This window comes from Neovison vison, chromosome 9 (assembly GCF_020171115.1).
Source record: "Neovison vison isolate M4711 chromosome 9, ASM_NN_V1, whole genome shotgun sequence".
Taxonomy (NCBI): domain Eukaryota; kingdom Metazoa; phylum Chordata; class Mammalia; order Carnivora; family Mustelidae; genus Neogale; species Neogale vison.
Window position 1 is genome coordinate 8,640,590 of NC_058099.1, and position 21,717 is coordinate 8,662,306.

Sequence of the window (21,717 nt, forward strand, 5' to 3'; positions counted from 1 at the left end):
GCCTGGCTCACACGGACTTTCTAAAACAAACGTTGCTGTTTGCGGAGCGCGTCGCGATGCCTCCTGGCTCTGAGGACCAGGCTGACAAGTGTCCCCGTGTGCCTCTGGGGCAGGCCACTGGCTGAGCGTCTCCTCACTTGTGTGCGGGCCTGTCCCTGGGGCAGGGCATGGGGCCGAGGCAGCTGGCGTGGCAGTTGGCACATGGGCGTGGCAGAGATGAGCCCTTTGGGAGGAAAGGGGGCGTGTGGCGGGGGAGCACAGTGTCCTGGGCAGCAACTGCCCTCCGAGCAAGCACCAGGTCCCTCCGCCTTCTCACCCCGAAGGCAAGTCCTCTGTGCGGGCCACCGGGCGTCCTCTCCCCGACCTTGGTGTGTCCAGTGTGTGACTTGGGGGTGGCGTCTGAGGTGTGGCTGCCAGTGGGCAGGAACCTGGGCTCGGGGTCACTCGGGGACCACAGGATTCTTCCTCCCCAGTGTCGTCCACGTCGCCGTGAGATGCTCAGGGCGCTCGCTGCCCTTGGCCTGAGGGACTTGTACCACGGCAGCCCCGAGTCTGGGGCCCTCGGGGAGGCCTAGGGGGTTGTGCACAGTTGCCACCCACCTCTGGGCCTTCCAGAAGGATGCGGATAGCTCTGTGGCAGGCAACAGTCAGGAGGAAAGGGAGCCGGCGGCGTCACTGGGCAGCTCCAGCACGCGTGCGGGGCCCTCGGGGTGACTCCCGGGGTGGGTAGGGTCATTTGTAGGAGGGCCGGTCGTCACACAGACACGTTAAGAGCTGTTGGTCACTACAGCAAACACAGATTAGTGGCGATTATGAACAGTGTCCCCAGGGAGGCGGGGGTGTCCCGTTAGGCAAGCTGAGGGCCAAGGAGGTCAGAGCCCAGCTGCCCAGAGTCTCCCGGGTGAGCCCCACGGTGGGCCGGCAGGGAAGGGTGGGCAGGAAGGCCTGGGCGAGGGAGGGGCGCTCAGTAGTCTGGGCAGCTGCGTCTTCTCCTCACGGGGACAGGGTGGTGGCCGGCCCCTCAGGACTGGGGGATCTGCTGACACCGGGTGGGGCTGGGCGGGAGCCGGGCGGCCGCGCTCTGCTCCGTGCGGAAGCTGTATTCATACTGAGGAGGGAGAGGACAGAGAAGCAGGGTCAGTGCAGGAGAAGAGCAGAGCAGCCCCTCCTCGGCCCCAGGCCCGGCCCGCAGGGACCCAGGGCCACCTTGCCCAGCGTGTGCCCTCGGTGCAGTGTGTGGGTGGGGGTGCGTGCGGGGACGCACCTCTGCGGCTGTAGGTGGCCCCCAGTTCCCGATGACGGAGTCTATTCCCCGTCCCTGCTCTGCTCTCCGCAAGGAGGGACCGTGGGGCCGGAAGCCACGAGCTGGCCGTGGGCCGGGCTGCCTGCCAGGAGAGGGGTCGCAGGCGGGGTAAGGGACCGCTCTGGAGCGCCATCCCCCACCTGACCTGAGGCCAGCCACAGCCACCAGGCCCGGGGGACCCCTGGTCCCAGTGCTTCCTTGCTTGCCTGCTGACAGGCTAGGTGACCCCGGGGAGGGGCAGGCGGCACCCCGCACGTGTGTGCCCTCTCCTGAGTCCCCAGCGCCGGTCCCGGAAGGTTGTGTGACTGTCCTCCGTACCTGACAAGGGCCCCAGGCTCCAGGAGGGCAGCACCCCACAGTGGCCACCCGGCCTGGGCCAGAATGGTCCTTGGAGGGGCACACCCGTCCCCTGCCCCACCTCATGCTGAAGACCGAAGCTTACCTGGCTCTCGGTCACGGTGTAAAGGAAGGTTCCAAGTGTGACGGAAATTCAGAGGTACTTACAGAGGGAAAGGGGGGAGGCCTGCGGCTCACCCCGAGGGCCAGGAGGGATGGCACCTTTCAAATGTGGGGCTGCTGGGCCGGGCCGCAGAGTGGGCCTGGGGCGGGGCGGGGGGGTTGCAGCAGAGGCCACAGCAGCCATGTGGGCCCATGGCTTTGGGACCAAGGAGCTTAGAGGAGGTCAGGCAGGTTCAACATTTTGAATCCCATGTCAAGACTCTTTAGCAGTAGAATTGCCCTAACAAGGGCTCCTCCCTGTACCCAGAGCAAAGCGGGGCTGCCTGGGCTGAAACAGCTGTTGCCTCCGGGACACTGAGGGCAGGATGAGAGGAAGCCCCAGGCGAGCGAGCGGCCTCCGCAGGAGAACAGCTCAGTGCTGAGGGCTTCAGCAGTTGGTCAAGGAGGAGGGGCAACCACAGACCTTTGAAGGTTTTTCCCCTCAAGTAGAAATGGTGAGGAGGCACCCAGCGCACTGTGTCCTCGACCGCCCCTGCCGGAGGGACCCACGGGGTTGACCCTACACAGGGAGAAGCAGACCCGGGCTCAGCCCATCCGGTCCCTGTACGAACCACAGGAGGGAACAGCCTCAGGCGGCCCCTGAGCCCGGATCAAAGGGCCCCGCAACGCAGATAGGACGGTGGACCCTACAGACATTGTCCGTCACCAGAAGGGGCGGGTAGGAAGGACTTGACTTTGGAGGGTGACCTCTGGCAGGTCTTTGCCCCTCTCTGAACTGGGCCATGGTAAGAATTGACAAGCGTTAGCGAGGACATGGAGAAGAGGGAACCCTTGGGTCCTACTGGGAACACAAAAGGGCGCGGCCGCCATGAAACACGGTATGGGGGAGACTCACAAAATTGGAACTAGGACTCCCCTAGGACTCAGCAATTCCTCTTCTGGGAATTTATCCAAAGAAAACAAAACACTAACTCAGAAAGACACCTGCACCCCCCCATTCACTGCAGCATTCTCTCCAAGAGCCAAGACACGGGAACACCCTAGTGTCCCGTGACGGGTGAAGGGATAAAGAAGATGTGGCATAGAGACATGATGGGCTCTTACTCAGCCATAAAAAACGAAATCTTTCCATTTGCAAAGCACGGATGGACCTCAAAGGCATTACATGAGGTACAGTGAGTCTGAGAAAGACAAAGGCCAGGGGACCCCACTTATATGCAGAATCTAACCAGCCAGGGGCTTGCCCGGGGAGGGCGTCTGGATGGGCAAAGGGGGTCGAAAGGTACAGATTCCAGCTATAAAACTTGTCCTAGGGGTATCATGGATGGCAGGGCAACGACCATTATTACTGCATTCCATTTTGGAAGTTGCTAAGAGCAAATCTTTTGTAATCATGGAGACAGATGTTAACTAGATGTGCTATGATCATTCTGCATATATACAAATATGGACTCATCATGTGGTGCACCTGACACTAATGTCCTATGTCAATTACACCTCAATAAAAAAGTGGGGTCACAGTCTATCTCCAGGGCTGGCTGTGGGGATGGGGTGAGCTATGCAGGTTAAGGGCTCATGCGCCACGGTCACCAGGCAAGCACTTGCTGCACATTTGCTGGCTTGGGAAAAATCTATTAGAGCAGCTCCCAACGGGCTCCCTTTCCTGCTCCCTGATGACCAGGGCATGGGCCCTGGCTGGAGTCCAGCTCTAGGAAGCTGGCCCCGGGGCAAAGTCTGGGACAATACCGCCACCTGGTGGCTGCTCAGGTGCATCATGGCAGGAAAGGTTCCCTGGGTTCCATCAGCGCCCACCGGGTTCTTCACCCCTGGCTGGGCTCCCTGGGGCCAGGCGAGAGCCCCATGAGGGCAGCAGAGCAGGGGCAGGCCAGCACCATTAATTCGAATGGGCAACACAGGAGGAAAGGGCGGTTGGGGGAGAGCATGAGTGCATTTCTAGCCGGGGCTCAGGAGCAGCTGCCTGGCTGGGGAACCAGGGATCAAAGGTTGGGAACGGGAAGCACTGCCGGAGGAGGGGGGTTCGGGGGCGGCGGGTATCTGGAGTGCCAGTGGAGAGAGGTTTCGGAAGAAGCACACAGGCTCAGAGGGTGAGGACAGGCCTTGTACTTGGGTGGGGGACCTGGAGGGGAGCAGAGGGAGGACACCGGCTGGGACAGTGGCTTCCGCGGGAGCAGTTCTGGGTGGGTGAAGCTTGGAGAGCTGTCAGTGTGGCGGGTGCGGTTGCCCCTCAGGGGTGGGGAGGGGGGCACCCAGGGAAAGAGCTGAAGTGGGCTGATCCCACTTTACTGCACAAAAGTCCCTGGAAGTCTTGGTAAAAGGCAGATTCTGACTCAGAAGGTCTGGGGTACAGCCCAAGATTCTGCGTTTTCAACCAACTTCCAGGTGATCAGGGGACCAGTTAATTCTGTGACCCAACCAAGGGGACGAAGGCGTGGATGTGGGTGGGAGTGAGCAGAAAGCAGAGGGCTAGAGACATTAGGGCTGGGCTGTGGGGAGCTGTGGAGGGAGGGAGGCTGGGGGTGCTTTACTCTGGCTGCGCAGAGGCCAAGCCCCGGAGATGCCTGCCTGGGGCAGCGGACAGAAGGCACCTCTCAGAAGCAGCCAGAAGTCCCAAGTGTACACGCTGCCTTTTCCGGATTCACAGCCTGCGCACACCCCTCCCCCCCGCCCCCCTCCAGAGGGCCGGGACTTGGTGCCCTGCACAGATTGCTGTCCCCGCACTCCTACCCTTGGGAGCTTTTCCCTTTTTAGGTTATCTTGGCTGGAGAAAAGCATTATTCCCCCCCCCCCCCCACCCCCACCTCTTGTTTTCTCTAACTCCCCAAATGAAATTTCAACATATGTCCCCAGACATAATCCCCCTTAGGCTGCGGATAACCCTTCCCACAGACACTGTCTTCTGCCCGGGATTGCTGGCCCCAAAGTGTTTGCCCAAGAGACTAGGGCCGCTTCTGGAAGGCCTTTCACTCCCTTGGGCAAACAGTGAGTACCTTTGAAGGTGGATTTGAGCCCGGATCTGTTTACTCAAGACATTAGTCTCCTGCATAAGGAAAACCTGCACTCGCGTACAAACAGCAAATCCTTTTTGAATTAAAAAAATTTTCAATTAAAAAGCATTTGGGTTCACAGAGCCGAGCCCAGCTGAGCGGCGCCAGGCCATGGCGCCCTCTGGTGGACACCGGCCATCACAGCAGCCAGGCCTGGCGGTGTCTCCAGGAAAGAGATGTCACTGTCAGGGGCTGTTTCCAGCTTTCCTGGGGCCCAGGGGCCGCAGTGTCCCTCCGCCTCAGCCTGGGAGACCCTGCAACTGATGCATCGTGCCTTTCTAGCTGCGGGGCATGAGGCCCAGCGAGGCCATCGTCCTGGTCTGTGGGACATGCGGACCCTGGCTTCCAGCTGGATGGTGGAGGCTGTCACTTAGACCCAGCCTCACTGGCACAAAGGAGGCCAGCAAACCCTTGTTCACTCACAAAGGCGTGAGAATCACCCAAGACACTTCGCCTGAAAAACCCAGTCCTCCTGCTGCATCAGAATCCAAGTTTCTCACCAAGCCACCGGTGCCCGGGCCCCTTCCGGCGTGGGGTGGTTCTGGTTCACCTGGTGTGGCAGGCGGCATCTTCCAAAACACCCAGGACACCTGACAGATTAGGCACGTGAGAACCACTGCCTGAAAACTACCAAATATAGCTCAGACGGTCTCTGAGTTATGATGTTTGGACTTTACGACACAGCGAAAGCAACAAACGTTCAGTAGAAACCAGACCTTGGATTTTGAGTTGGACCCTGTCTTGTGCCACTCAGCAGCCGCCGTCCCCGGACCCCCACGCGACCACGAAGGTCCATGACAGACACGCTGACGGCCGGGCTGTCCCCATACGACCGTCCTGATTTCCACCTTCAGCACTGTTCAGTGAAGTACACGACACAGCCAGCACTTCATTATAAAACAGGCTTTGTGTGGGATGCGCCGCCCAGCTGCGGGCTCCCGGTCGGGTTCCGGGAGTTGAGGGCAGCTAGGCTAAGCGGTGCTGTTCGGTAAGTTAGGGGTAATAAATGCATTTTCAGTTTACAGTGCTTTCAACTCATGACGGATTTAATGGGGAGGGGCGGTCACCCCATTGTAAGCTGAGGAAGCTCTGCAGAGGGCAGAAAGGGCGAGCAGATACCTTCCCTTCCTGGGTCTGGCAACAAGCAAATCAGAGACTCAAATCAGAGAAAGGACAGAAAGGGATTATTTCCAGCACCTGAGTGTTGTAGAAAAGGAGGCCAGAGACCTGGGGCAGGCTCAGACTTCCCCTGATCCAGAAAGGTCCAGAAAAGTCCAGAAAGAGCCAGGGCAAAGCTGGACTAGGCCCACAGGGGCCCCAGGGGTGGCGAGCGTGTGCACCCCCTTCCCTGCAGCTCGGAGGTGGGGGCAGACTGACAGATGGGAGCCGATGAGTCAGCGTAAGCTGGCACTGGGGTGGATCATGGAAGAGCCTGGAAGGGTGTGTCGAGAGCAGGTCCAGAGCAACCAGGCTGGGCCTCAGAGGCCTGGCCAGGGGAGAACAGATAGAGGGGAAGTAAGGGGGCCAAGATTTAGGTCAACAAAGAGTCTGGATCGGGGTGAACGCACAGTGAAGGGTGGGCTTTGGTAATCACGGAGGGTCCCTGGGCAGGCAGATGGACCTGGCCCCGTACAGTCAGGAAGGTGGACGAGGTTCTTAGTGGCTCTGCTTCCCCAGAGCCTGCCCTCCCAAGCCGGTCCTGCACCTGCTCGGTGCCCCACAGCCCCAGCCGTGACATGGGATCTGCTCGTCACCCGCAGCTCAACCTCTCCAGGGATTTCAGCTACAGGAAATCTCACTCCTCACTCGAGGCCTCCACGTCCTCCCCTCTGTCTGCACGTCTGGCTGCTGGAACTCAGCCCCAGGGGAGCAAAAAGCTGGTGTCCCTGTGAGGAGTGGGCGCAGAAGGGCCTCGAAACCCCACAGGGCAGCCTCGTCTGTGTACCAGGGTGTGGGATCCAGCTGATTTGAATACATCTCCCCCTTCAAGCTCCTGAAGGGGAGACCGAGGACCAACACCTCATTGGACAAGCCCGGGAGTCCTTGTTCCATGCCTGGACTATGGTGCCGCATGGAGATCGGAACCACGAATGGGGGACGCGCTGGGGTCCCGACAAGCAGGAACGATGGCTTTACCTGGACGAGGTCTCTCCACGTGCACACTGGGGGCCCAGAGGAACGCAGGGGATTCCAAGACTGCCCTCCCCATTCTACAGGGAGGTTCTAGAACACTCCGGAGCTGGGGAGAGAACACTCTAGAGCTCAGGGCTACAGCCCATGCACCCTGTGACTGATGTGACAGGAGATTCCATGTCCCGAGTCCGGGAGCTGGGACCAAATCCGTACACGCCCCATGAAGCTGGTATTGCTGTCTTTCCATCCCAGGTGGACAAACTGGGGCTCTCAGCGGCCGAGAAGCCTTTCGATGCCATGAGGAATAGGGGGACAGCAGGGAGGCGTCTTCAATGCCACAGTCCCACGGGGATGCGTGGGTCCCCGCAGCTGCACAGAGGGGCCGGCACGGCTCCTGGAGGCCCTCGGGGAAGCCGCCTCGGTTTCCGTTCCGGCTTTCCCATTGGGTTCCTGGGCTCTAATCCGAGAGGAGTAACCCGAGCCAGGGCCTGAGCCCTACCCAGGCCCACTGCTGGGTCCCTCCCTAAATGATGATCCAAACCAGAGCCCTTCCAAGACTCACCTGCTCTGGCAGGAACCATGGCTGTCTGGGCACCGGACCGGGTGGCACCAGCCCAGAAAAGGGCTCCGACAGCGGCCGCTCCGTTCATCAAATTCACAGCCTTCTGCTGATCCAGCCCCCGCGTCTTTCCACTCTGGGGCATCCAGGTCCCTTTCAGGGTCCTCAGCAACCATTCCTCCCCACTTTCCTGCTCGAAGCCTGGGACTCCCAGGACGGGCGTGGTGACACCCTACACAGCCTGCCTCCTGGGCTCAGTGCCGGGACAGCCCCCCACCCCCAAGGCAGCCTTCACTCACGAAGCTCACAAAGCAGCTTCCTGCTGGGACCCAGAGAGGAGCGTTGTTGGAGAGATCCCAGGAGTGGGGCAGGGACTCCCCCATCCCCGCTCGGGCCCCAGCACAGCGCCAGGCCCGCCCCTCCTCCAGGGGGAGGTTTGAGTGGGTTCTGCAGAGACCTCTTCTTCCTTAGTCCCCAGCACCGAGTCCTACATGGGCCGGGCCCAGCCACACCTTTGTGCCTTTCTGAACGCAGTTGTCCCTCGGACACTTTTTCTCTTCAATGGCTAAACTCTGTCTTTTAAGGCCCAGCTGAAGGGGTACTTGTTCTGGACATGTTCCTTCCTTCCCTGGGGAGAATTCATTCCAACTCCCCGAGCCTCCCCAACACGTCACATTTCCTCCTAAGTGCACGGTCAGGATGGGCCACAGTCGTCTCTGCAGCTCCAGAGCCTGGTGGAGGCTATGGCCATGGATGGACGGATGGATGGATGGACAGATGGACAGGTGGATGGACGGGTGGATGGATAGACGGGTGGATGGGTGGATGGATGGATGGACGGATGGACATATGGACAGATGGATGGATGGACGGATGGACAGATGGACGGGTGGATGGATAGACGGGTGGATGGACAGATGGACAGGTGAAGGGACAGATGGATGGATGAAGGGAAAGACGGATGGAAGGAAGGATGGGTGGACGGGTGGTGCAGGACGGGTGAATGAAGGGACAGATCAGTCTTTGGGCCCAGCTCAATGCAAAGGAGAGAAGGCAGCTAGTGTAGGGGCTACGTTCTGAGGCAGAAGGCAGGTTATTCTGATTTTTAGTCTTTTGTGGAAGCAGCAGTTGGTCCAGCCCTGGGTTTTCTGACTTCTCCCAGCCCTCTGAGCATGATGGTGGGATCAGTCCTATCGTGTGTTATTTAACTCAGGCATATAAATTCCAAAGCTCAGTTCTTGGCCACATCATCCCGTGAATGCAAGAGTATGAGTTTGAGTGTTTTTATCTCCACACAAACACCATGTGCAAGCTGGAGGTTCACACGCTACTGGTCTGTGGGATGTTTAAAAATAAACACTGAAAAGTTGAGACACTGCATAAAATGCCAACATTTTCCAGCTTGTTCTAGAAAAAAATAAGAGGCTGTAGCAATTCTGGATGTTCATTCTTGCAACTAGAGGCTGCTTCCTTTAGAGAGGCATGTCCTTTTCAATTTGCCACACTCCCCACCACCCCCTATAAACTGCCCAACTGATGTTATCACTGTGATTGTACTTTGTATGTGTGTAGGGTTGTGGGGACAAAGTAAGCAAGAAAGTGAAATATTTCTTGTACCCATGTCTACCAAAAGTAGGAGAAGGAAAGAGAGACTGAGAAGGTCATGTAATTTTAAGGAAAAAGGGGCAAAGGCACATTCCGTGGTCGTGCTGAAGACTGCAGTATGGTCAGTGAGGACACGGAGGTGTCCTGCTTGTCCCCAGCCCCTCCCCCACTTCAGGACCAGCAGCCTGGCAGGGGCCTACGTGTCCAACCTGCCCCCTCTACTGTGGGCCTGGCCATGGATGGGGACTTTGTGGCTGAAAATGCCATTTCTATGTCTGTAAGCAACCATGGGGCCTTCCCCTCATTGGGTCAGCATTTCAAGAACTCACCTGAGTATGAACTTTAAAAAAACGGATCTGTGAACTTTCCCTGCTCTAGGCTCTTTGTAGGAAATATTTAAAACACCACCACTTGCCACCCCTGGAAGGTGAGGGACGTGGTCACTCTGGGAAATTGCCCTCCTTATTCTTTCCGTCATCTTTATGCTTTTTACCTGCGTGACAGGCAACCTTCTCGGAGTTTAGTCTGGGGGGCAGATATTACTTTAAAACATGGGGGATGAGAGTTCCCAAAACATGAGGAGAGAAAGATCCTTCCGTGAAGGGCTGGTGGGAGACCTCGTATTCATCTGGGCTTTGGGTGGCAAGAGCGAGGGCGCAGGTCGCGATGGTGACCGGGACAGGTGAGGCTGCCGGACCTCACCTCTGCTGTGGCTTCCTTGTCACTGGTTCAGCCTGCAGCTCTCAGCTCTGTGATGCACGCCCGGGGCCCGGGCTGGGTGGGAGCTGCCGCCGGGGACACTGGGGACACCACCGCCCGCAAACCCAAGGGGTGGTGTGTGGGGGGGGTGGGGGGCTCAGAGACTCTCAGAATTAGGGACTCTATTAATATAATCTAGCATATTAATATGCCCACGGAGAAAATATATGATCATCTCAATAGATGATTAAAAGACATTTATCAAAAGCCACCATCCATTCCTGATAAAAAACCGTTAGAAAAATAGAAATGGACGGCTAATTCTTTAGCAGGATAATAAAAAAAAAAAAAAAAAGGGAGCGAGAGACGTGTCTATATATAACAAGCCCAAACGCAGCATTATGGGTTAACACTGATACTAGAAGCTTCTACTAAGGCACAGGTCAGACGCGGCGGCGCAGTGGACAGAAGGCGGCAGGTGAGGTGCGGGCAGGTGTGGCGGGAGGAGGCCCCACTGGGGTCTGCAGGGGACACAGCTGCCTGCCAGCGACCCCGGAGGAAAGCAACTGAAAACCCATCAGGAACAATAAAAGAAGTCAGTCAGAAGCCTGCAGGTTCTTGATCTATAAATGTCGGGAAATACGACGTCGGAAAAGAGCCGTTCCCAAGAGCCGTGAGAACATTCAACACCCAGAAGAACCCGAGAAGCAGCCTGTGGGGTCGGCATTTCTGCTGTGCGTGGCAGCAGAGACCAGCCTTGGGGTCGGGACATTTCATCTAAAGTGACAGTCGCTGCTGCTCTGCTAATCTATGCAGTCAGTGCGGTCACAATAAACACCTAGAACAGAGTTTCTGGAAACCCCTGCCCCCAGAAGGTTCTCTAGTGAGCTGGGAGAATAATCATGTGATTAGAAAAGTTGGGGGGCTATGAAGGGAGAACTCTGGCACATGTTGAAGCTCATCATAAAACTGTTAAGATTCAAGGGCGCCTGGGTGGCTCAGTGGGTTAAGCCTCTGCCTTCAGCTCAGGTCATGATCTCAGGGTCCTGGGATTGCGCCCCACATCGAGCTCTCTGCTCAGCAGGGAGTCTGCTTCCTCCTCTCTCTCTCTCTGCCTGCCTCTCTGCCTGCTTGTGACCTCTGTCTGTCAAATAAATAAATAAAATCTTAAAAAAAAAACCTGTAAGATTCAAAACAGGGTGGCAATAATATAAAAAGCACAGAGAAGGACGGAGTCTAGAGCAATGTCCCCTGGTCCGCTTACATTATAGGACAGTGTGATAAAGACAGCATTTAAAATGCACTGAAGAAAGCAGTCAGTGTTAAGAAAACTGGCTAATGCCATGGGACAAAATAAGGCTGGTCTTAATTCTAGTAGATTTCAGATGGATTAAGTAGTTGAAAAGAATTTCATATTTTAATATATTTAAATATGAAAGAGTAGAAGAAAACAGACTGATTATTTTTATCATCTTCTAACTTTGGCACAAAGCCCCAGATAAATAAGATGCTGAAACATAAAGAAAAAAAGAGTCTGTGAAAAAATTAAAACTATTGTACAGCCTAACGCATCATTAACAAGAAGAGCCACTGGTTAAAGGTGTGTTTGAGCAAGGGACAAGGAGAAAGTTGTTATAAAGAGCATAAAGAAGGGGCACCTGGGTGGCTCAGTGGGTTAAGCCTTTGCCTTCGGCTCAGGTCATGATCTCAGGGTTCTGGGATTGAGTCCAGCATCGGGGCTCTCTGCTCAGCAGGGAGCCTGCTTCTCTCTCTCCCTTTCCCTCTGCCCCTCCCCACTGCTTGTTCTCCCTCTCAAATAAATAAATAAAATCTTATTAGGAATTCTTAAAAATAAATGGAACCAAATGAAGCCAACAGAAAAAATAAGGCAAAGGGGCACAGAGAGATTTGCAAAATGCATACAAATGGCCAATAGCCATGTGAAAGAACGTTCACCTTCAGATGCCAGTGGTCAGCCCTAGTGGGAATGTGGGAAACGGGCGCCTGGGTGGCTCAGTGGGTTAAAGCCTCTGCCTTCGGTAGGGTCCTGGGATCGAGCCCTGCATCAGGGAGCCTGCTTCCTCCTCTCTACCTGCCTCTCTGCCTCCTTGTGATCTCTGTCTGTCAAATAAAATCTTAAAAAAAAAAAATGTGGGAAAAAGGCATCCCCCTCATACACTACGGGGTGGGGAGGTCACAATGTGCATGGCCTTTTTGGAAGGCAAAGTGGCAATATATATTCTCCTAAAGAAAGACCCAGGGGAGCAAAGACACATGTACAAGAAAATATACTGCAGCCGTATAATAGCAAATAATTGGAAACAACTCAAAACTCAATCAATAGTGGATTGCTGAAATAAATTATGGCGTAATCATAAAAGGGAACCACATGTAGTCATTAAAAAGAATGAGGTAGGTCTGTGCGAAGTGATAGGGAAGGTTGTGGAAGTGAAAAGCAAGGTGAAGCTTATGTACAGTGTGAGCCCACAGTAATGCCTGTGCATGTGTGTGTGTGTGTGTGTGTGTGTCCACATTTTACTTCCCATGTTTTTGTGATGTTTACAGTTTTATAAACACCTACAACCTTTGAACTCAAGGGGAAAACACTAAATATTAAACAACTGATTCTGATCGGCAGGGGAGCTGTTTCAGATGATAAAGTGCCCACAAGATCCACTACAATTTACGGGGAGGGAACTCATCTCTGGCATGAAGCTGGTCCCTAAGCCAGGGTCACGCCCCTGAAGTCTATGCAGGGGTGGTCCCCAAGCTGCTTCCCATATTTCAGAAGCCAACACCTCCTGTGTGCCTTCAGAAAGGCAGTCCGTTAAACTAAATCATGAGGTTTCTTTGTTTTGGGCTGGAATGGTCTAACCGGGTATAAGGGTTTGGGTGGCAGCTTGGTGCCTTTGAGCAATATAAAAAAGGGGAGAACAGGTTAACGTCTATTTATTTAACTGACTTTTATATAATAAATGAATTAGGCAGGTTTCTTTCCCCAAACGTATCAATTACTGAAAAATCAAGAAAAAGGATTCTGGGGGAGAACAAGGCTGCCGAGTTCCCGTTGCAGTTTAAGACCTGACCACTAGATGGTGCAAAGGGACCGCAAATTTTGCGCCCTCTTCCTCCACAAAATTTCTTTCAACGTTAATAAGCACAATGAAAGCTTTCCAAAAGTAGAAGGAATGAACGATTGTGCTGGGACACGAACATTTTGCTTTTATAAAATTGGGACTCTGCCATTTCATTACTGATACAAAAATCTTCTGCCTCACTTTCTTCCCGCATATGCAGGTCCCAAATCTACTCTCATCTCATCTGTTTGAAGGGGCCTGTAGCAGCCCACGCAAACTGGATGTCCAAAAGTTGAATTCGAAAAATTTTCTTTTTTTCACTTTGCAGTGCCAAAGGGGTTTCCATTAATTTCACCTCAATGTCGTGACGTAAATGCTAGCGGAATCGGCCCCAAGCTAAATAAGCAATAAGCCCCATTTTTCAACACACAAACACATAAAGATGTCAGCTCAAACTGTTTACTAATTAACACTTAAAAAGACACAAATTAGATATGCGTGGCTAAGAGCAATTATAATCAAGACGAATTTCTCTAGTCATTTGGGAACTGAGAAAAATGCCTAATTGCTGGAACCAATGTTTTAAAAACTGAAATCACGCCAGTTAGCAAATATGTTCATTTAAAGAACATTCCACGTGACTACACTCTTGAGGATTGACTACAAACATGAGAACAAGGAAAATATTTAGGTATAAAATTAAAATTTTAAGCTCCCTTAGATTTATAACTTCTTCATTAAAGAGTCTGCAAACAGCAGCCCATAAAAACCTGTAGCAATTAAGTGGTTAAATGAACTGCCTCCCTTGTCAATTTTCAGGGAGTGATTAATATTAGATCGTCCCTTTACTAATTAGACTCTCCCGTGTCTTACAGCTTTAAAGTGGACTGAAAATGGAGGCTGTGTGTCCTACCAGGAAGCAGGGTGGGGTAATGACGCTTCCCTCGCCAGGCTGAGTTTTCAGCATGGCACCCACGGAAGGGAGGGTGAGCGTCATGGTTTTCTGTGGGAGGTCGGCGGTAGGTGGGGAGATGGCTTTGCACGGGGCTGGAGGGCACTGCGGATGCCGGGTGCCGCTTCGTTACAGGCATTGTCGGCTCCTAGTTTTAAAAGGCTTGTAGGCTGTTCCGCGTGCGGCGTGAAATCTACAATCAAGGCCGCCGTTTCTTGGCCATTATTCCTGGAGTCCAGGGATGGAGGGTCTGCAGGGCAGGCGGGGCTGTGGGCGGGGAGGCAGGATAAACAGGCACGGTAAAGGGAACGGAGACACGGGCGGGATTTTAGAAGCTGCAGCCTGGGCTCCCACCCTGGCTGTGACGGGGAATCCATCAGATGGAGAAATGGAGCAACTGCTTACAAGGGAAATAAAGAGCGGCAGAGACGGAGAATATTTATATGCCCATCTTCTCACTCCGAGAGGAGATGCTTCATCACAGAGGTCGGCTGCGAAATCACACTTGTCCTGACTCCTGAACAGAGAGCAGCTTTTGTTGGGGCCGCGGGGAGGACAATAAGGGTCTCACGGGGACACCGTCCCCCGGGGCCACCACCACCCTCCTGCTGCCCAGCCCCATGGGGGGAGGGTTCCATGCCTCGGACTAATGTACCCGGGCCGGGGACGGACGCGGATGGCAGGCAGTACGGCTGGGGGAGGACAGGCTGGGCAGGAAGGAGGCTGCCGGCCCCATCGGCGCCAGGAGAGTGACCGCATTCACGTGGGAATTTCTTTATCAGCCACAGCTTTGTTCACTTCGACCCCCATACCTCAGAGTATCCTAGTTGTGAGAGGTTTCATGTTTGTCAAGAATTTTTTCGGCCCATGTCTGCTTGATAGCAGGTAGAGCGATTTTAATCACAACCTTAAAACATGACCTTCCTTGGGGGTGTCTTTCGAGAAACTTAAGCCAGTGCCACAAGCCACCACTTCTGGGGAATCACGACGCAGGCGGAAACAGAAGCTGCGGGGACGAGCGCTACACCCAGGCTGGGGCCATCAGACCCACGGCCGGGGCGGAGTCGGGGGGCAGCCAGGGGACCTGTTTAGGGCCGAACCTACACGGCAGATTTGGCGTGCTACCCCATGCATTCAGACGCAGACTGTGTCCTCTCCAGCCTATGCGGTTTCCTCTACAGTCTACATGGTCCATGAATGTTCCAGCAAACACCTGGGGTGTACCCACCAACGTGGCAGGGGCCTCTGGTCCACACAGCCAGTGAGCCTTGTCCTGTCCTCCTGCTGGCAGGGCCCTGCGTCTTATGCTCCCTGAAGCTCGGCTGATCCGGGGGGGCTGGAGGTGCACTGCCCAACCACACCTGGGGTGACACCTCGTCTCGCTCCATCCTTACTTGGGCGATTCTTGGCTGTGGTAGGCTGGGGGGCACTGCGGGTCCCTGCCGTGGGGGGTGGTCCCTGCTTGCGCCGGCAGCTGGCTAACCACCAAAGTCAGGGCTGGCAGGGTCACGGGGTTCGTTCACGGAATGAACAGTCCCTGCTGCTGAATGGCGGTGATGGGGCACGGGCTTAAATTCAGAATCGTACCCCGGGCAGAGCATGGTAAGTAAAGGTAAAGTTGGCAGGAAAGCGACCCCAGCCCAGTTCCGGCAGACAGAACACCGTGCTGTCATCAGGCCTTGCTTCAGCGGCCTTCTCACCGGAGACCGTGTGAGCCCAGGTCTCTGGGGGAACCTCACGCAACACCACATGTCCACACGGGGGGCGGCGGTGGCGGGAGTAAAGGACAGAAGCCCCTCCCAGCACAAAGCAGCCTCCGTGGACACTGGCCTCGCCCTGCTGTTCAGGAAGCCGAGAGCTCGAGGCGGCGTCAGGATGGGCAGAGAGACGTGGGACGTGGTTCTGGTGGTGGGTCGGCCCCGGAAGCCAGAGGCAGTCTCCTGCCTTTTTGGGGGAAGGGGTTTGGCTCAATCATGTAAAATATGACAAAATAATACACAGCGAGCCAAGCAAAGTCCTCCACCAAGACCCCCCCCCCCATCCCCTCCAGGGGCAGCTAGACTTGCTGGGGACGGAAAGGAGCAAAATCATTCCGACCAAAGGGACACCCAGCTACTCAGGAGCCAGGAGCCGAGAGCCAGGGCCGGGGGGCGGTGGGCCCGGCTTCTGCTCGCCCTCAGACTCCATGAGCAACGTGGAGTTTAGCGGCGCAAAGGGGGGAAGTTCATGTTTATTTATGGAGAGAATTCTCTGCCATTGTTGCCGAAGCTGCAGCCCGTTCACCAGAGCGTGACATCAACATACTAATCACCATGAAATGCACGCGGCCGGCCAGGGCCAGTAACTTCTAAACCCTCAGATTAAATGAAAAAACCGCAGCATTCTTGCCTGCGAGGGCGTCTGTGATGGTTTTACCCCCCATGTAAGGTTCCTTCCCTTCCCCATGTCCCCGCTTTGTAACTCCACGTTAATGTCCTTCAGCAAAGACCACAGGCGTGGGTTTTCAGCCCATGACGGGGACAAGAAATAGAGCTATGTGTGGGCAGCCGGGCCAGATATGCGCCCACTCACCCCCCCCCCCCGTCCTGAGGACAGCAGTAACAGCGGGCACGACTGTGGCCGCGGCCAGACCCCGTCCTGGGCCCTTCACACGACTCAGACCCCGTAAGTGCTGGGTGGGCAGCGTTTTGTTACTCTCCCGATTTACAGAAGAGAAGACAGAGGTTCAGAGCAGTGAAGCGGTGCTGCTGAGACCCGAGCCTGGGCCGGCCGAGCCCAGACGCCCTCTGCACCCCTCCGTGCTCTGCTCAGAGGGTCGGACATCAAGACAACACATTCGAAAGAAACGTGTGTATGGGTGGCATTTTCGAATTCGGGTTTCTGGTGGCTTCTGCAGGCTGCTCCGAGCCCTACAGGCCCCCCAGAGTCTGCCCCATCCCGGTGACCCGAAGGCCCAGCCCACGTCGGGTGGACCAAGCTCCCTACCCCGGTTGTCCCCTGCAGCCCATGGAGCCACAGGCTTCAAGTCTTAAGGGGCAGGGTTTGGAGTGTGAGCACTGGGTCTCAGTCTTGTCTTGGGCAAGACCTTTCACCTCTAGTGTCTCACTTTCTGCCCCGCGAGATGGGGAGGAATGACACCCCCTTGGTCAGCGGTGGGGGCGGGGGGCGGCGGGAGCCAGTGAAAATGCAGGGAGAGCCCAGCGGAAGGTGAGCACAGAGCAGCTGCTAAAATAAAGCAGGGCCGACGCCGGGCAAGGGAAAGTGGGGCATCCAGGCGGTCGCCTCCCTGGTTCAGCACGCGCCACCTCACAGCTTCCAACCTATGGGGCCGGGCCCCCGTGCTTACACACATTCGCGTGGTGTTCCTGAAAACCCTAGGGGGTACCTTCTCCCGTTTTCCCAGCTTTAAACAGAGAGGGGGTGACCTGTCCCCTGTTGGCGTGGAGCTGGGTTGGACGTCTGTTTGTATGACCTTGTCCATCCTACAGTGGTCACAGGCCATGCCCCCGCTTTCCCCCAGCAGCCAGAGGAAGCCACCCTCAGACGCCTTCTGCATACACTCCCCGGGGCCGCCCCACGTGGGAACCCCACACAAAGGCAGTTTGCAGAACCAGCTATGGCTGCCTTGCTTTCGAGAAGGGCTGACACGAGCTCCATGGGCACAGGGATCTCTAAAGTAGTCGCCCTTCCTTCCCCCAAGTTTACAGCTCCCCCCACACCCCCCACCAACCTATAAATGACAATCACGTTGGTCTTTATGATCTGCTGAAAATCAAAGACAAAGGGGGACTTTTTTTGGTCTTGTTTTTGCTATGACAGGTTTAGAAATTTGTTGTACTACGTTGATTCAATTTTCCTTGATTTCAGCCATCTTTCAATAACGCAACCTGCTTCTGCTAGCTGGGTCTACAGGAGAAAACCCAGAGGAACTGAGAATATTGAAATGCTTCTACCATTTCCATCTTTGAGACAAATGTTCCTCTCAGAGGAGAGCTGGTTGCAAGCATAGGACTGCTTAACGGCCGTCTACACATGGAACACGACACGCACACACTCTAACGCTGTCTTAGGAAAACGGGGATGACACGGGCGGGTCAGACCTCTGGGTTCATCCCAGTATCTCAGCTCTCCTTCCTCAAGAGTTGTCACAGGACCGCAGGCCTGGATTTCTTTCTCTTTGGTTACGCAAACATCCAAACGACGTGGAACCCGGCGGCGGAACGGGGTCTGGCTTCTCGGGCACAACGGAACGGATCCTGATCCTCGCTCTAAATCATCAAGAGGCTCCTTGGACATGTTCCCAAACCTCTATTGGCGGCAAAGAGTAGAACCCAAGAAGGAGAGAGAGGCGATTGCGTGCCCATCCCCTTCCTCCCACCTTTTAAAACTGGGGGCATTTGAAAACCTGGGTTTCAGAGAACACAAAGAAGTGTCGGTCCTAACGGACTTGAAGCAGTGAACACAATCAACGTGAGATTCCTTTTCTAGGGAATAAATCTGAGGCACATGGAAGTGTTTTCCTCCGAGGAGCACCGCACACCTACATCCTCCCCGCTCCTGGGACAGACTCCTACAGGGGACCGGAGACCCCGTGGGGAGCAAACAGGCCCAGGCCCCACCTGCCCGCTCGCTAGGCGCCATGCTCACCTCCTTTTCAATTTCTGCCAGAGATTTGATGGTGATTCCCAAGAGATCAAAGGGCTGCATCTGCAAATACAGATCAAATTCTTTTAAACGGTTGGAAAACGCTGTTTCACATTTGCTTTTATGCATAACGATTGTGACCCCTCAAGCCACCCTATGTGATCTAGCATTTTCCCTTCCCTCTTTCGAAGGGAAGCCCACCACCGTGACTCTAGTGATTACAAGCAACGTGGGCAAACGTTCCAGAAAACCCGGCTGACAGCAGGGCCCGTCCCTTCTGGTGGGGACCCTTGTTGAGTCCTCTGTGGGCAGCCCCGGGGAGGGTCCCAGCCCTCCTGAGAGACAGTGCCAGGCACTGGTAACTTCTGTCTCTCCTTTCTCCCTGCCCGGGTCAAAAGCCGGTTTTCTCCTTCTGCAGCTGGGGGGACGGAGGGGGAGGAGGGGAGGCCACAGCTGCCCTGACTGTGGCATCTCGCAGTGGGCTGGGTTAAGGAACTGCGGGCGGGAATTCTGGGTCTTCGAAGATGGCAGGTAAGTGAAAGAACCGCCCGTCGATGGTCATCTGAGAACCCAATGGTGGTGAAAAATGTTATCACTGCATTTTAATGGGTGTTTCTATAATTTCCTGATGATGGGAGCCTTCTCTGAAAATGCTGGCTTTCCCCCAGCTAGCCGGAAAAGCCAAGTTCACGAGGCAACAAGTCAGCTGGCGGCACAGAGAGCCCGGGGCTGGATGCGTGGTGAGAGGTAAGAGGTCAGTGGGCAGCCCGTCCCTGAGGCCCCCGCTCGGAGCCCCTCAGCGTTCTGTAATCCTGACAGGAGCCAGCAGCTGGCAGCTGGGGACGAGCAGGTGAAGCCGGGGTCCCCGACAAAACCCCAGGCCCTCCTGGTTCTGAACCCCAGCCCAGAGCCCAAGCGGAGCCGAGCCCGCGGGGATGTCCTGCCAGGTGCGCGAGAAAGGCCGGCTCCCCGGTCCACGGACCTGGATGCAGAACGGGGCAGCTGTGGGTTAAATCACTGCCTCATTTCCTCTCCCGCTCAGAGCAGCGTGGCTGGGTTCTTGGGGCTGTGCCGCCGGGAGGGGGACCTCGAGAAGCGCATGGAGGTGCACGGCACTGGGCTTGGCCCGAGCTGCCCGCCCTGAGCGCCTGCTGAGAGGGCAGTGCCATGTGTGCCAGGGCGACCTTGGGACGCGGCCACCGCATGAGCCACTCGGCTCCCGGGACTGCTCTGCCAGCGGCCACAAAGCAGCGTGGCTCTCTCCGGCTGCCAGCCCGAGTGGCGAGAACGGGGCTGCTTGCCCGCCGTCCAGCAGAGGCCCAGCTGTTGCATCATTAGGCTCTAACCGCCCCACTAAACTTTCCCGACTGGAGCTGGTGCGCAGGACAGAGCAGCCTCTCCCAGGGAGCGGGCGGGAGAGGCGCCAGCGTCGTCATGGCAACGCGGCCAAGTGGCGTCGGCTGAAGTTACTCATGCTCCGCGTGTCACGTCACGAGCATTTTTCAAGATTAAGCTGCTTACCAGAAGGGTTCAGAGGAGGCCTATTATATTTCATGAAAATGGAAACTACAGAGCAGGTCAAATCGCAAGCCGGGTGGTTTTAAGCTGGATCCAAGAAATACACTAGAGGATTCTTTAGCTGGTGCCCAAACTGGGGCCCTCACGGTTATTAGCTGCTCATGAAAAACTTCTGCAAAAAGGATAAAAAAGACCCAGAAACAAGCCTATTGAGCCAGCATGGCCCAGGCCTGAATAGCTGGGTGGGGAGGGTGGGGTCGGGCGGGGGACTCCCCCCCGGGGGGCAGGGCCGTCTGAGAGAGGGTCCCCGGAGCGCACAGCCTGTGGTGGGCGCCCCCCTCAGTCCGGGTTCTGGCCCGCAGGCCCGGCCAGCTCATGCCGCCCCTGCGTCGTCATAGGTGGCTCAGGGGCCCCGGCTGGCTAGTGCGTGTCGTGGGGTCCCTGGAGGTCTGCAGTGAGCGGGCGACCACAGCTCTGGGCGCACACACTTGCCAGCCAGCCCTGCCGCTCGGAGGCCTCCCTCCGACGGAGAGCAGAGCGTGGTTATCTCAGAATCCAGCCAATTACAATGAAAAAAAGGAGGCAGGCTTCTTTCAGCAAGATGTTATCACGGTTAAATAAAAAAGAACAAAAATTAATTACGTGGAACTTGGAAACCAAGAACATTCACCACTAGTGAAGTTCAGCTCCATTGACTGTCACATTTGAAACAAAAAGGCCCTGTTGTGGCCGAATCGGGGTCTGTCTGCTTGTCCATCTCACTGCCTCCCCGCGCCTCATCCCTGCCCTGTCACTCCTTGAGCACCCACTGTGTGCAGCTGTTAGCTGGAGGGGCCGGGACAGGAAGCCCTGTGGTCGAGGCAGCGGGAGGGTGGAGGCGTGTGTGCCGCGCGGGGGTGTGTGGGCTGGGGCGGCCATCACGCGGGGCCATCGTGCAAAACACTTACACTTTCTGGAACGCAGGAAAACTTCTCTGAGATCATGAAAGGCACACCGTCCATTGCTGTAAAAGAACAGAAACAGAGAAAACGGCATTGCGGATGCTGGCGGTGCTCGGAGGCCGGAGATATTGGCAGGACAGGTCTATGTGGGCCCCAGTGAGTGGGGACCCCAGGGGCTCCAGCCCTCACCCAGGACACACACCTGAGCGCCTCACCAAAGTGCAGATTGAGCTGTGGGGGCAGAGAGGGCTCCAGAGCCCGGTGTCTGCTCTCTGACCTGTGTGGTGGCTCCCGAGGGGCTGGCAGCAGGACAGAGGGGCGTGTGGCTCGGGGGAGGGGGAACCAAGCTGTGCTCTGGGTGGTGGGCAGGGAGTGTGCTTGGGAGACGTTCTCTCCACTGAGAAGGACGCCATGCCCCAGGCTGCCGGGCCCATAGGGAAGGTCTAGGTTGGAGGAGAGAGTGACTTTGGAGTCAGAAAGACGGGGTTTGAAACTTCCAGTAAGGTTACATTATGTTTAGAAGGAGAATGGCGGGAGGCACCTGGGTGGCTTAGTCAGTACCAGGGGCCCGGGACAGAGCCCTGTGTTGGGCTCCCTGCTAGTCCTCCCTGTCCTGAGCTCTGGTGCTCTATCTTTCAAATAAACAGAATTTTTTTTTTTTTTTTTTTTTAAGGAGGATGGCAGGGCCCGTGAACAGGGGTGTGTGCGAGCTGGAGATACATGTGAGCAGGGGTGCGTGTAAGCAGGGGTGTGTGTGAGCTG

The 21,717-nt window shown here is 55.8% G+C and overlaps 1 protein-coding gene across 2 annotated transcripts in view; it reads right to left on the minus strand.

Moving 5' to 3' along the window:
• Positions 1–629: 629 nt before the first annotated feature.
• Positions 630–21,717, minus strand: part of MVB12B (multivesicular body subunit 12B) — a 185,150-nt gene continuing 164,062 nt past the window's right edge. For both annotated transcript variants that reach the window (XM_044264893.1, XM_044264894.1), the window contains exons 8-10: positions 20,962–21,017; positions 18,500–18,559; positions 630–1,108 (exon numbers count right to left, since the gene is read on the minus strand). In XM_044264893.1, coding sequence (XP_044120828.1) covers positions 1,022–1,108; positions 18,500–18,559; positions 20,962–21,017 — 203 coding nt within the window. In that variant the 3' untranslated portion in view covers positions 630–1,021. The remainder of the gene's footprint in view (positions 1,109–18,499; positions 18,560–20,961; positions 21,018–21,717) is intronic.